Source organism: Eptesicus fuscus, chromosome 15, assembly GCF_027574615.1.
Source record: "Eptesicus fuscus isolate TK198812 chromosome 15, DD_ASM_mEF_20220401, whole genome shotgun sequence".
In the NCBI taxonomy this organism is placed as follows: domain Eukaryota; kingdom Metazoa; phylum Chordata; class Mammalia; order Chiroptera; family Vespertilionidae; genus Eptesicus; species Eptesicus fuscus.
The window spans coordinates 21197289-21213016 of record NC_072487.1 but is presented as its reverse complement, the minus strand read 5'-3'; the positions used below and the strand labels follow the sequence as shown (position 1 = coordinate 21213016).

Here is a 15728-nt window from a genome sequence, read left to right as displayed (position 1 = left end):
CACAAGTGGGCAGACACTCAATGCAGGAGCTGCCCCCTGGTGGTCAGTGCACTCCCACTGGGGTGCACCACTCAGCCAGAAGCCGGGCTCACGGCTGGTGAGCACAGTGGCAGTGGCGGGAGCCTTTCCTGCCCCCGTGGCAGTGCTAAGGATGTCCGACTGCTGGTTTAGGCCCGCTCCCCGGGGGGTTGGGGGGGCAGGCCTAAGCCAGCACTCGGACATCCCCCAAGGTCTCACAGACTACAAGAGGGTGCAGGCCAGGCTGAGGGATCCCCCTCCCCACTGACTGCAAGAATTTCATGCACCGGGCCTCTAGTGTTTCCATAAGGCTGGTCACTTGGCAAGCTCCCAATCCTTAGAATAAAAATGGAGACTGAAACATTCCCCTATCAATAAATGCTTTTTCCTCAGACAAACCACCTTTTCAACAGTACCTCCTTATACATTAGGACATAAAAAACAGTGACATAAAGGAAATCACCAAGTTTTGGGTGTTGTAGCCTTTTGGACCCAGAGTCATTTTATTCCAGTGTTATGACTTGCAATATTTTCAGCAAGCCAACTGAAACAGTGATAGGAATTCATGCAAATAGGCTTAAATTTTGGCTTGTCTTCAAACACTCCATTTCCATAAATATTTTATGCAGATTTTCATGAGTCTTTTATTTTTGTTTAAAAAAAGAATCCAATGCATTAACCTCATTATCACTAGTGCACTATTTCAAATTTAAAAGAATGAACATTACTTACAAACTTGGGGAGGAAGCGGTTGGGTACAGTATTATATTTTATTATTTAAAGTACTGCAGCTATCTTATCTACCATATTCTGGGACTGTCTATAATACCCTGGAACTGAAAAGAACTTTGCGATCATAAACCATTTTTTACAGAACAAGGTAAAAAGGAGTGGAGGCTAGGGGACCGGGGAGGGGAAAGCTTTAAGAAGATAGATTTCTCTTCAAAGCATGTTTTGAGTTGTAGTAAGAAAGCCACATTTTCTCAGAAATTTTGCTTTTCATGAATTGGACCCCTTGAGCTGCACTTCAGCACAATAAAACTTTTTTAACTTTTATTTTTAAAAAGACTAATCTTTAAACTATGAAGACAAAACAGAGTATTCCAGAAGCAGGTCACTACTTTTCAGTGGTACTTCCATTATATGTTACATTGTCAAATAATTCTACCTCACTGATAAGCACTAGAATTTGGGTGGTGGCTACTTGCAAACTTCCTAGTTAATTTTGTTTCTTCCACATCTATTGACTTTTAGCATGCAATAAAATTTTCTCTAAAAATATTTTTAAAAGACAATGTAAAACCAAAAAACCACATCCAATATAATAGGGAGAATTAACTGGTGTGTCTCTGGTTGGGCTGGTGTGTTATGTAAATGATCCGCTCACAAGCTTATCTCCCCCAGGGCAGGGTAACTGCGGTTCCCCGCCACTGACCACCTTGACACATTCCATTTATATTACATTTTCTTTAGGGCTGAAAAAGAACATTGTAGGTTTAGGACCAGCTGCTTCTGTTTAAGCCCAACTGTTTCAGAGCTGCAGCTACATAGCTAAGGTGTGATGTCATCTGAAGGCTGGACAGAATATATTCTAACTGCTCCTAAGAGTATAATGCATGCCTCCCCTTCTGTGTGCATAATTCCCATGATAGACTGTGTTTTGGAGATGTGCTCAAAGACATTGGGAAGCTAACATAAAGAAACCCCTATCACCACACCATTTCCCCATATGAACAATTACTTTGGTCCCATTTTCTTCTGATACTTTTGTGACTCAAAGAATTCAAGGACACACTAAATACTCATGTAAGAATGATAACATTTCTGGTTATACCTACGGAGATGCAGGCTGTCTCGATGTCCTGGACCTATGGTTCTTTCCATCCGTAAATTTCTGTTTCTATATTGGATAAATATGTGTGTATGAAGATAATATATTGATTTAATTAAAAAAAGCCACAAGGCAAAGCAGAAATATTTATAACAGAAGCTGAGGCTTCTAAGTGAAGGTTCATGGGGAAGCAGGGAACTGTGTACACAGTTAACTGATTCACACACCTAGATGCATGGAAAAACATACACACACACACATACACAGAGCACAGAGAAAAATGGCGTGCATTACTGGGTAAGATGGCATATGATTCTGCATGCTTAATCATAACAAGCACCAACTGCAACAATCCTTCATGAGCATGGCAGCTTGGTTATCGTGTGGTCACTGTGGACAATCTTAGTGCATCAAAACATCTAAGTTGGATTTTTTAATGACAGGCCCCCTCCCCCCAGCAGGAGCAGCCAATGGAGATTTACTGACCTGTCTCTGCTCCGGCGAGAGGGGAAGGCAGCGTTGCAGCCAGCCACCGTGCAGACATGCATCTCTTTTAAGTGAACATTCCTGTAGTGAAGCTTCACGCTGTAGGAGCTTTTGAAACTCTTCTTGCACACATAACAGATTTTGGGGTCTGGGCTGGAACACAGGTCACCTTCTGGGGAGAACTTCTGAGGGCTGCCGTAATTCAGAGAGGAGGCAAAACTTTCGTGCAGGGCCGCCATGCTGGCTCCCCCACCATTGTATAGTCCGTACTGGCTCATGTAATACATGTCATAAGTGGGATCTGCAAATTCTTCCTTCACCTTGATGATGTCCTGGTGAGAGGGCTCACTGTGGTTCTCGTCGGGCCTCTCACTGCTCATCAGGACCTTTTCGCTCACTTCGCTGTGCATGTGCTCATCCCCTTCCATGGATTCCTCACCTAGTTTGGGCTCGGAAGACTCGGACTCGTTCTCATAGTCCCGCTCAGGTTCTTGATCCTCAGAAGTCATGCTGTCAGCCCTTCTTATTTCAGTCCTTGAAATGCACCGGGACCTGCTGTGCTTAGAAAAGTCCTGCACAGACATGCCTGGACTCATCTCCTCTTGGGAGTGGCAATGATTGTCATGGCTCACGTCATTGACCACAGCTCCAGGGTCATTGGGGTCATCGTCTTCATCGTCAAACTCATCGGCGGTATCGATGATTTCCTTCTCGATCTTCACAGGCATGCTGGACTTCCTGGGCTTCTTCTTGGGGACCAGGTCGGCACTGGGCTCATGAGTGGCCATCATCACTACTGGCGCTGCTGGCTCAGAGGGTGGCACGGGGTGCTGCTCTAGGGCACCACTGGTTGGAATGAGGGGACTGGTCGGGAGGGAGGTGGGAGGACTCACCATTTCTCCTGGAGTGAGTAAACTTCTATAAAATGGAGGAACTGGTTGGACAGTCTTTAGCCCGGAAAACACCATCTGGCTGGGGAGAGGGTTCTGTAAGACGGGGTCTAGTGGGGGAGTGGTAAAACCCATCGGGGGCCGGCCGGGGCTGGTGAGTGTGAGATTTGATTTTGTACTTGCTATGACGGGGGTGGCAGCTCCTGATGTGGCCCGGATTAAATCCTTGTCTCGGTTATTCCTTAGCATAGGCATGTGGAGGCGAGGGTTAGGGTTTGCACTGTGACGATTGCGGCTTCGGAGGGAGCTAAAGACCATGTTGCAACCTTCAATGGTGCATCGATGTTTGATCTTCAGGTGAACAGCATTGTAATGAATTTTGAGAGTACCTTTATCGTAGAATGTCTTCCCGCATGCGTTACAGAACACTCTTCCTTTCCTAGAGGCTGACCCCATCCTTCTCATCCGGTGGATCCGGAATGAGCTTTTTGGGTGTTCTGTTTTGGTCAGGTCACTGACGGGGGCAGAATTCTGAATGGGGGACACGCAGGCTGGCTCGGTTTTGGGCTCCACGTTGGTAATGCTGGTCAGGGCGTTTCTATTGGGAGTCTGATCATTCTTGTAAGGTGTGGGAGATACTTCAGACTCACTGCTCTCATTATACTCATTCTGGGTTGAAAGGCTGGGCTCCCGCAGCCTCAGTCCCGGTTGCTCTAACAGGAGCCCGTTTGGAGGCAATCCTAGCAGTGGGGCCGAGACTGGGTTTATGTACTGGAATGGAAGCAGAAATGCAAGGCTGTTGGGGATGTTTTCGAAGTGATGAATGCTGGAAGGGTTGCTGTTCTCGAGGTGAGAAAGGAGGCTGGGACTCCTGGTGCGATTATTGCTCTCAATGAAAGTCCTAATGTCTGAGTCTGTCTTTGAAGACGGTACGGCCACGGCCTGCCCTTCTTTCTCCTGAATTGCCATCAGCTCTACAATGGATTTGGTTTCTCCAAACCGCAGAAACTGCTGAAGGGTGATGATTTCCTCTTCTCGAGACATGATGGCCCAGCGGTCCAGCACCTTGCCGGCAGCATCCTAGAGGCCACATCAAAGAAACAACAAAGACAAACACAGAAACTTATTGATTGTGTATAACTATTCAATGGAACTGAAGGTGCTCTGTCTGCTCATGGAACACCGAGAGCAGAAAACAACATGCAGACACTGTTAATAAAAGTCGACCCACCAAGCAAACTTTTCTGCCATGCAAATGTAGTCATTAGAGTCACAGTTAGAGAAACAGACCGAGTTTAACAATGTCAAAACAAACAAATGTAGGCCACTGGGGCTCTGTGATCTAAACGCCTTCACTACGGCTATTTTAACAATAATGGTCTCTATACTATGCAAATATTTAGCATACATTAGTACAAGACGTGAACTCTTGCTGTGCAACCCAGTAAAAAAGCAAAAAATATGGTACCTTAATCCTTATTAAATAATGACACTGTAGGAAGAAATTAAATACATTTTGTGAATTTTATTTCTTCAACACACGCAGACATGACACTGGATTCAACAATGAAAATTCCTTTAAGTAGGAGCTATTATGTGAATTTCTAAATAAAAAAGATGAATAAAGTGACATTACCTCCTACACCCCCATTACTAAGCCATATATATTTTTCTTTTTTTAATGGCTGCATTCTAGTGCCATTTAATAGTGGGCAATTTTATAAGGTAGAGTAAGAAAAAAAAACAGTAACTGTACTTGTCCAGAAAATTGATTGCAATCCCACGATTCAAAGTTTGAGTTAGAATTAAAGTATTTGATTTTTATGCTCTTGTTATAAATGACAGTTACAGATATTTGGAAAGTAAACCTGTGATGGATTTAGATAGAATAAATGTGTAAAAATGTTGTCTCTTAACATCCTCCTCTGATAGCAAAGGGAGTCCACGGAGAATACACATCAGTAATCACCAGACTATGTGTTGTTAAATATACATTAAAAAGCATTTCACACTTTCATTTTTGCTAGTAACTATGAGATTTGCCTGGAGGTAGGACTTAAAAATCCTGCAATGTAATGTCAGGCAATCCGTTTCAGCATGGATTGAGAGGAATCTATTCAAACACTTAAATAATGACTCCATCGTTTTCTAAGGCACAGCTTCTTTCCACCGGGACGGGACGCTTTGCAACCTTTTCTGAATGACACTTGCTCCAACCTTAACCATCAATTAAGAAAGCAACAACAAAAAAGATACTTATTAATTGCAAAGAGAAAAATCCCAAGTTTATAATGGAGAAACCTAACAGACACCACCTTAACTAAGTGATCAAAGCTAACATTACCCGTGATGCATGTCATCATGTACCTTCCGCTCTATCCACTGAGAAGGACACATCATTTCTTTTGTGGTTTTCTTGTCAAAAATTTATAACCTCAATTGAATCATGAGAAAACACCAGATAAACCAAAATTAAAGAGCACTCTACGCAACAGTGGGTAGTACTCTTCCAAGTGTAAAGTTAGGAAAGACTTTTTTTAAAGACAAAGAAAGAAACACAATGTGAAATCCGAGACCAGAAAAAGGACATTAGTGGGAAAACTAGAACATTTGAATAGGGTCTCTAGATGAGTTAATAGTATGGTATCAATCTTAAGTTCTTGGTTTCAACAATTTTACTATGCTTATGTTAGATATTAGATTAGGGGAAGCAGGATAAAGGGAATTGTACTACTTTTATAATAGAAAATTTTCTTTCATAGGCAGTTCTATTCAGCCTTGCGATATAAAATTCTCTCTGGACCACATTCATATGGTCTGAACCATGATAACCAATTTGATTATAAGGAGAAATTTGTCATTTACTTAAGTTACTTAAAAAAGAAGCTCTGATAATTATAGGCTATTCCTTATAAGGCTGACTCCTAGCATTCTATTATTTTACATAAAGTGTATGTGTAGGTATGTGCCCCTGGGTGTCCATTCTTATGAATTTTCAAACACAGATGTCCCTCTGTCATCCTGTAGATAAAACCAGCCTTCAGATCAAATTTTCTCATGCAGCTATATGCTCAAAATAGTCAATATAATATTGTGGGTACATGGTGATCTGGATGATCCTGGAGTCCTGAATTAGACGTGTTTTTTTAAAAAGTGTCATTTTTAGCAATTAGTCTACCTTAGACTGGTCTTCTTGGGGTCAGGGGAAAAGGGTAAGGAAGGGAGAGGGTTGGTGTTGTAGAAATTTTAAATTGTGATTTTTGTATAGATTATCTCATTTGAACCTTGTAACAGCTTCCAGAGCTCAGTGAATTGTTTAACGGATGAGAAACCAGAGGTGAAGAAAGGTGAGATGGCTTGTTAAGGTTGCCAAGATGCTAACTTGGGGTCCAGGACTTGCACCCAGAAATTCTGACTCCCAGTTCCCTGATGCCACTTCCCAGGGGAGCACACTGAGTTTGTGATGAGAAGGTAGAGAGCTTCTCCTGAACAGCGCTGGTCTCCAGAGCACAGTAATGCCCTCCTCTTCTACACCCTTATTCCTTTCCCATCACATCCACTCCCTTGATTGTTCTTTTATCGGAGCCTTTCACGATGGGTTGTTTCTCAAGCTGAAACCAACCCTGAGCAGCGTACAGTCATTTCTTCCTCCGGTTCTTCCCAGGAAGCCGGCACCCAAATCTGCATGTCGATAATGTACTGATACAGCTGCCAGCCGCTGGTATTAACACTGGCCTTAGAAACCATAGCAACTGATCAAACCCACCTGAGGCATCTCCTGTCTGTCCCCCTCCTGTCTCCCCTCACCCAGCATGCACAGCAGTCCCATATGGTCTCTCTGTTCCCCTGGCCTGCCAGGATGCCTGCTGCTATTGCTGAAACTGCTGCCTTTCAGTCTCAACTAGTCCAGAGTAGCTGTCTCTGCTAAACTACTTACTTCTGGTGGCAGAGGTCCAGGTAAGCAAGACGCACAACTTTGTTGGTAGCCTGAGTGATAAAAGAGACGCTTCATTTACAGAGGTAAGAGAAGCAAGCAATTTATCCTGACACAAAGGCCCACACAACATCATTGTAAACAAACGTGCATGGGAACAGGACAAATATCTACATTAGACACTCAAACGGGAGTCCCCCTGAGAGGGCACTGCCTGAATGCAGGCTAGATGACATGCCGCTGAAGTTCTTTCCAAAGAAGCGATCGTTCATAGTTGACCAAGATGATCTAATGCTATCATGTTCCTAAGAGGTGAAACTGCAGCAAAAAGCAAAGCTGAGTTTCTTAGCAGCATAATGGGTCTGCAAGAGCTATGCTCGGAGTGGCTACCAGTTTTAGCGCTATCCTTGGATAAACTGGTTGAAGGGAGCTAGAAATCATCAAAGGGAAAAGAGGGAAGCCCTGGTTCTTTTTTTCTGTTTGTGACAGAAATAAGCATGGTCTGGTGCAATGGTGCTCCAACAGTGGCTTACGACTTCTCAGGTAGGGCCAGAATTTCCATGCATGGTCATATGCTATTCAGAAAGGACCAGTGCCGGTCTGAATCCCCCTGCGCCCCCTTTTGTAAACCAGCCTGCAAATAATTGAGATTAACCATTTGGAATCCTTTAGGACAATTTGATACTGCTGCAACATCTAAAGCTACGATTTTTTTAGTAACTTATTTCTATTTTATTTAACTCAAGACTGATTAGGGGGAAACTGATCCTTCCTCACAGATAGTTTGAGAAGTACAGATGTAAAACCGAGGCCCCCTTGCCATGTCAAACTCTACCAGAGTGAATAAGGGCTATACAAAGAATTAGGTATTATCACCGAATAAATGTCAATAAAACAAAAATTCAGTCTGGTAAGCCAGTTTAAATATCCTGACTGCTGACCAACCCATACTGGGACACTAGTCTTGGGCATGAATAATAAATTACATACGTGTACAACTGGACACTTGTCTTTCTCATTCGATTTTGCAGTTGGTGAGTCAATGCCTTTGGGCTTTCCCATTTGTAAACAGAGTTGAGTGACCTTTAACCCTTTACATGGGGAATTGTTATTTACAAAATGAGGATAATAAGATTTACCCTGTTAAGTGAAATGGAAGGTATTATTATAAATATTGATTTCCTGCTAAAATAACTGGGTATACTACTAATTAAAAGAGGAGTAACACCAAATAATCCAGACTTATAAGCCAGTCTTACTGGGTTCAGAAAAAGTATAAAACACTTAAAATATTTATATTTAAGCATGTTACATGAAAAGACTTCCTTTTTTGTATTTCATCAGAACCAGTGATTATCGCACGGTGCAAACCTGGCAGCCAGTTCTCTATGGCTCTGCAGAGTGATGTTTAAAAGTCTTTTTTTGGAGTAGGATCAACTGCCATGGTTTGAATGATTTTATTTGAGCCCTTTCTTCACATCAAAGCATCTTACATGACTTGTAGTTTTAAAACCAAAGTAAAGTAAGGCTGATTTTTATTTGGGAGAGAGAGGGATAGGGAAGGAAAGGATGCAAAGACATGGAAGAAAGACCAGATAAGAAGTTTTGGGATAACTAGACTGTTAGGAGACCTCAAGCCCAGAGATTCCTCAGTCCAAGAAGGATTCCATCTGTGTTGATGATAGGCTGCTACCATGTCACAGCGTGGAGGAAAAACAATACCTTTCTTTCTGTCCATGCATGGCATGAGGGAGGAATACTGAACACAGCAGAGATCTAGGGCCAATTTTCCCTAGCAGTATTCAAATTATTAAGCAGAAAATTTAATTCTAAAAGACAGATGCAGAATAACTTAATTTTCAGTTCTAGTATATGAACTTCTTGTCAGTCAAATTTAAGGCATAATTTAAAGGAAAATCCTAAAATGATTAGCCAAAACCAAAAAACATATATGTACTAGTATTTTCCCTTTGATATAATTTTAAATCTTTTAATTAAATGACATTGAGCTATAGGGATTGCTAACCACTTAGAACAAAAGCAGAGGTTTATGAGACATCCTTTTTTATTTCATGTCTTTGTACAGTGTGCTATCTTCAGAAATTGTTCCATCATAACCTTAGATTGGCAACTTATGCTCACAACCAGTTTCCTGTTGGAATTTTCTACTCTTTCTCCTTCAGGATTAATTCAAATACCGAGGCAAGAGGAATGGGGTTTAGTGGAAGGTATAGAAATTACAAAGTTTCAAACTTGGCATGCTATCAGGTAAAAACTAACAGTGACTGTCGAATTGAAAATTGCTGAAATAGTGCTAGGCAAGACCTTGAATGTCAAGTTCTTTATATGATTAAGTCTTAAGTTAAACAAATAGTTTTGAAACCTACAGAATGGAATACTACTGGGCAATATAAGGGACTAGACTATTGGTAACCAGTACAGCATGGATGACTCTCAAAAGAATTATGCTAATGATGAAAGAAGACAGACCCCAAAAGATTCTATCATCCCAATCACATAAAATCCTGGAGACGTTAACTGAAAGGAGACCAGTGGTTGCTAGGGGCAGAGGGTAAGGGAAAGGAACTGAACAGCAGGGAACTCTTGGGGGCGATGGAAATGTTCTGTATCATGATTGTGTTGAAGTGTTTCATATATGTGTTGTGCACTTAAAATTGGTAGATCTTATTGTGTGTAAAGTATTCCTCAATGAAGATGACTCAAAACACCAAATCATGCAAACTGCATGAAATCTCACACTCATAACTCAACATCCACAAGTTTCCCTATTTATAGGCCATCTCACCTCTCACTTCCCACATTCTACTGTGACCAGAATAACACACACACATTCTCCCCATCCTCTTCTATCAGTAGTGTGCACAACAATCCATTGTGACATGGGGAGTAAACACGATAATTTCTATCTTGTATTATCTAAAAACATAAACCTTGGCTAATATTTTATATATCTGTATTTACAGTAATCTATTCCTTAGAATCAGTTTTAAATTTTGGGGGGCCCAAGCTAGTATATTTTTACTAAAGGGATGTGTAATAAAAAAATTGGGGCATTGCTTCTCTACAGAGCTAATACTGATATTTAGCAGGCACATGCTATACGCATACACGTTTGCCAACACTTTGGAAGAAGCTGATGCGGAGCAGTTTATTCACCTAACTTGCCTCCACCTGCATTTGTTTTGGCCTCTTTGTTAGGTGGACATGTGCCAGGATATGACCCAGAAATTAGGAAATATATCATCTAACTGTTGGGTTACCTGAGGAGCAAGTGATAGGCTCAGACCATTATCTCAGATGATATGAATGGGGGCATTCCATCAACTTAGCAGAGGGGGCTGGCAAGTGGAGCGCTTACAAGTTAGACTTGGCTCTGAGAGCTGAAAGTAGCAGGGGTTCGAGGGAAATACTCTGTGGGAGAAAAGCATTTGAACACTACACACAGTTTTAAGGAAGAAACTTATAGAAGCCATAAAACTTTCAGTCCTCTCCTGTCCCACTCTCCCTATAGCCACGCCACCTAGTTTAAAACTCAGATGGGCCCATATATAACAAGCAGATACTTCAGCTCTAAAGTGTTTTTCTAAAGTCAAGTCACTTTTGAAACTCTTCCCTTTAGCCAACAATTTTAACGGGTGTGGGTGCTCTCCATTTACATCAGGCCATTTATTTTTTTTTTTGCTTTTTTGTTAGATTATGTTTATCTCAAATTCATATGACTTGGCAATCTTAAGTGTGCGTGGATCAAAGTTTGTGTGTGTGTGTGTAAGCAGGCAAAAAAGGGAGATGAATAAAAATGGTAAAACAAAAAAGTTCTTATGGAAAATAATAAATTCTGGGAAGTATTTAGGGAAATTTTTAAAGCAATGTTGTGATAATTTCTGAGAAACACTTGAAATTATGTGGGGAAAGAACTTGGCACGCTTACTTGTTTTAGCAAATTTACATTTAAACACATATTTCTTGCAGGGCCCTGAACTAGAAAGATGTACCACTAGCATACACAATGTACATCAGAGCAGTCTGGTTGTATAAGTAAACAAAGTTATTCCACTCTCTGGTCACACAGACAGAGCTCTGTAAGTGTGCTCTGCCAGTATTTCCAGCTGAAAGAGCTGCAATATCTGGAGGCAGAATGAAATATACTCGTTTATATCACGAGTGCACCAAATGGTTCAAATTAGATTGATTAAAAAAAAAGATCAACATTTCCTTTTTGTAAGGAGAATGCTACTCAATTTCCAGGATTTGGAAATTAGTAGTCTGCAGAATTTCTCAAGAGCATCCCTTTACCTTCAACCACTCACATCCTTGCATCTTCCTCCCCATTCTAGGTCAGAGGTATCTGTCCCATGAGAAAGAATTGCCAGGGTGTGGCACAGACAGGGAAAAAAACCCCACCACCCTTCCCCATAAAAACCAAGACTGGACTTTATTTGGTAACATTTATCCATGTGAACAGCCCTTTTGGAGAACAAACATGCTTTCCTTGTCGACCCAAGACCGGCATCATGCACTCAGCATGCGGACATCAGGGCTACGAGTGTAAATTGGTGTGCTGTGATTACAGGAGCTGATATGCCAAACTCAAAATGTCCAAATTATAAAGAACTGTATTTGAATTATCTTTCCAATTCCTCCTTTTTCCTCACAAGGAGAAATGAAGCTACAGGAACAGTCACCATTGTTCACAATGTGAAAGCTCTTAGAAAACTTTGCATGAAAGAATTTTGTCACAGTGAAAACCTTATTAATCCTTGTTAGCTGAGATGCTAATAGAGAAGTCTTCTCTCTATAAATATTGTTTGCACATGAAGACTGACTTTAAAAGAGTTACTTATCATAATATATGTGCATGTACACAAACATGCACACGTACACAGACTACATTCTTCACTCACTCCTGCGGTACATGAACCTCATTTTAAACCTGTCTCATTATAACATTCAGAATGTTCAACCATGGAGAATGGTGGTATAATGAGGTAAGGCATATCAAATTACTTGTAAAAAAATAACAAAGTTAAAGAATGACTCTCTGTGGATGAAACTTTAAGTCTGAGGACCGTGGCACCTGACTAAAATAGGCAGCAGTAGAAAAAAGCAACAGGATAATTCTATGTGACTTTTAGGCACCTGCTTTGATTTATTTTTCAATATATAGATTTCTACCATTGCTTTTTCTAATCCATATTTGAGAATATGTTCACAGTGCAAAAGATGTCTTTTTTAAAGAAACTGATAAAGTGAACAATATACCCTCCCAACATGATCACCTGTCTAATCAAAATGCCAGGACACAGGTTTTAAATGGTTCTTGTGATTCTTAAAAAAACCTATTGTTTGACTTTTGATAAAAAATTCACTTTGTTATACCATGTTCTTGGTTACGAACCAGATAAGAATATATAATTTGGGGGACTACCCCTTTTTTCCTCAGTAACTGTCGGTACAGCGTTTTTACTTTAAAAACTGTGATTGTGATAGATCACTCTGGGGTTACAGCATATTTAATCACAGAAGCTCCAGCTAAGCTCTATTAAAGGCCTGTCAGGATTTCTTCTCTGTTCCCAGGAATTTTAGCTTGTCTAGCTTAAAACCAGCCATACACATTTCCTCTATGGGCATTTGTTTGCAAATAAATAAAGCAGGTGCCTTGCTTTGCCACATAAAAAGGAATTTCTGAGGAGTAAATTACTTTCTTCAATGTCTAGATTTCACTTCAAAGATTCAAATGTATTTTTCAAATTACCTAGCTCCATCCTAAATCAAACCTGAGAAAGTTTTAAAGGTCTGATACATTTTAATATTTAATGACAGTACCTTAGGAATCATTTAACTTTCCAAATAGAAAATCTTAAATCCAGTGGCTATTCCTAGCATACTAACCTTTAATATAAAATTACCGGTAGTCCTTAACTTAAGCATAAAATGTCTAACTCGGTACCTATAGGCTAACATAGAATTTGCATATTAAAGTTCCAAATTTTGATTATGCTTAATATAACGTACACATATTCCCCTTAAGGGAAAATAAAGAACATGAGTGAGTGACACCATATTTCTAGTTCTGGTTTTGTTAATTAACCATCATCTGTGTGATCGCTAAGTCACTGACACCAGCTTTGGCTTTCTCATGGGTGAAGAAAAGAACCTTGCTACACTTTCTAAGCCTTACTAAACCAAAATTCCATTAAGCGGACTAAAATCCCATTGTTTGACTATCTAAGTCTAGACTCTGGCTGCACTAATAATTTCAATTAAAAAATTTAAACCCTAGACTAATATTTTTCCTTTTAACCATCTTGCATAACCAACTTTCTTCAGAATATATGTATTTATGACAGAAATTAGGCCTTTATTGGGAAGTTGCTGTATTATAGTATATTCTGGATGCTTCCCTTGACATGTCTGTCTGGGGCTGCTTATCAGTGACAGGATTAGATGTCCTAATTCTTCTGGATTAATTTTTACTCCCGGCCAATTCAGCAACCAGCTCAGTAAATACTGTTGCTTGCTAACTAGGGAAAGTGCTCAAGGAAGTCCCCAAGAGGCCTTGGAACCCCCTGGAATCACACCAGTGGAGTGTGTGACTATTCTGCAACTTGAGGCTCAACTATTCCAAAATAAATGTTCTACCTCCATAAACTATCTATATAAATAAATGTCTGTAATGCTCCAGCGGTCTTTGAGTCCCCCCCCTCCCCGCCCCAAATAGCAGTATTTGTATATAAGACCTTCTTCCCAATTAAACCCTTTAAACAGACACCCGTTATTCACTTGGAGATGATCACGGCCGAGATGTCAGAGGGTAAATCATTTGATGGTTCAGGACAGCAAAGGAGCAGTTTGAAATCCTCAGAGAAAACACCAGAAACGGGAGGAGAGAGAAGGATGGTCCCTGCAAGTGGTCTTGTTTTCTTCTACCCTCAGACATAAAGATAAGCCCGAGTCCTAGGACACTTATAAATCTGCTTGCTTTGCAATAAACACAGAGCTCACCAGAGCCCTTTCTGACATGTTTGCTTTGAGGTCTACATTTTCTAGTTTACCTCTCTGTCCATAACCAAAGTTCTGCCGCCGAGTTTGAAGATAGCCTGTGTATATCTGGGGGTCTCTGCTGAAGCTTTACATTTCTAAACATAAATGCCAGAGACCCTCTATAAAGTCTGATAAACAGCAAAAATGAGTGCAATTTTTTTTTCCCTAATGGAAGTTATTTTACACATCAAGTAAGGGCTGAAACCGTGGAACAAATTCAGGGCCACAACTTCCAACTGTTGGAAGTTTTTATCGGTGCAGCCGAGATTCTCCATTCTGGCATGTTACCAGAGCTTCCAAAGTTTGAATGGAAGATTCTGCTTCGCGTATTACACTGCCAATTACTTCACAACTGAAGCTGATTGAACAACCCTAAGGAACTTTAACATATTCATTAGGATATGAGGGAGCAGGGGTAGGAAGGGACTGAACACCCACTAAGCAGTATCCCATAAAACAGCAAGGATCGGGTATTCCATAAAACACACTGAGGACTGAGTATGTGATTGAACAGAAAGATGTATTGGGAAATTTAACTTTGTTCTTCTCCGGGTATAAGAACGGCCGTACCACACAAAGATTAATTTCCTGCTTTAGCATTCATCAGGGAACAACACATTATTACTTGTAACACATACACAAGGCTGTTGATGGATATACTTTCCTTTGATTGCTCAGATTAAATGTGTTCCTAGCAAAGGCGCCTGCACGCGCGTGCGCGCACACACACACACACACACACGCGCACGCACGCACACACACACACACACGCACGCACGCACACACACGGACAATTATAAATCCATGTGTGCATTAACAGTTTGTATTTCTGTATAGTATTTGTAAGCAGCTATCAATGTGGATATTATACATTGTATTTGTCCACAAAGTAGAGATGATGTAGGGTTGGTGGCTGACTGAACAAATATAGATAAACACAGACTAATCAAAGTAGACAATCGATATATGTGACTATAACAAAAAAACTCAGAAATTCAACATAAAGGAGGGTAGGAGGGGGAAGCATGCATTACAGAGCACAAGGTAATAACCGTGTCTATATGCCTAATACCCTCTTGTCCCAGCAGTCCTGACTTTCTAAGCAGCCCACTTCTCCACATTAACGGGAATCATTTGGAGAGCAGCAAACGTGCCATTAGAAGCACTTTTACAAGTGTATATTCATCCACCAATTAGCTTAATGTGGCCGCTTTCTGCATATTTTCTATCCAGGCCTGCACAAATCTTATTAATATTTCCCCCTAGCGCTTTGACAGATTACCTTGTCATTATGCATCCTGGAGCCTTTTAAACAATATGGGTAAACTACTGTTTGTGAGGTTAATGACAATTATCCCCTAATTACTGCGTAAGTCACTCAGTCCACTTTATCTCAGAGGCAGGGCTCTGCTCTCTGTATCTGCCATTGTGTCACCCTGAATGAATCTTGTGTTGCTATGTTTATCTGCCATTGCCTTGTAAATTACAGCTGACAGAAGAATGAACA

At 40.8% G+C, this 15728-nt stretch overlaps 1 protein-coding gene across 1 annotated transcript in view; it reads right to left on the bottom strand.

Moving 5' to 3' along the window:
* Positions 1 to 15728, bottom strand: part of BNC2 (basonuclin 2) — a 421518-nt gene that overhangs the window by 13995 nt on the left and 391795 nt on the right. The window contains exons 6-7 of the mRNA XM_028150712.2: positions 2336 to 4305; positions 1853 to 1918 (exon numbers count right to left, since the gene is read on the bottom strand). Coding sequence (XP_028006513.1) covers positions 1853 to 1918; positions 2336 to 4305 — 2036 coding nt within the window. The remainder of the gene's footprint in view (positions 1 to 1852; positions 1919 to 2335; positions 4306 to 15728) is intronic.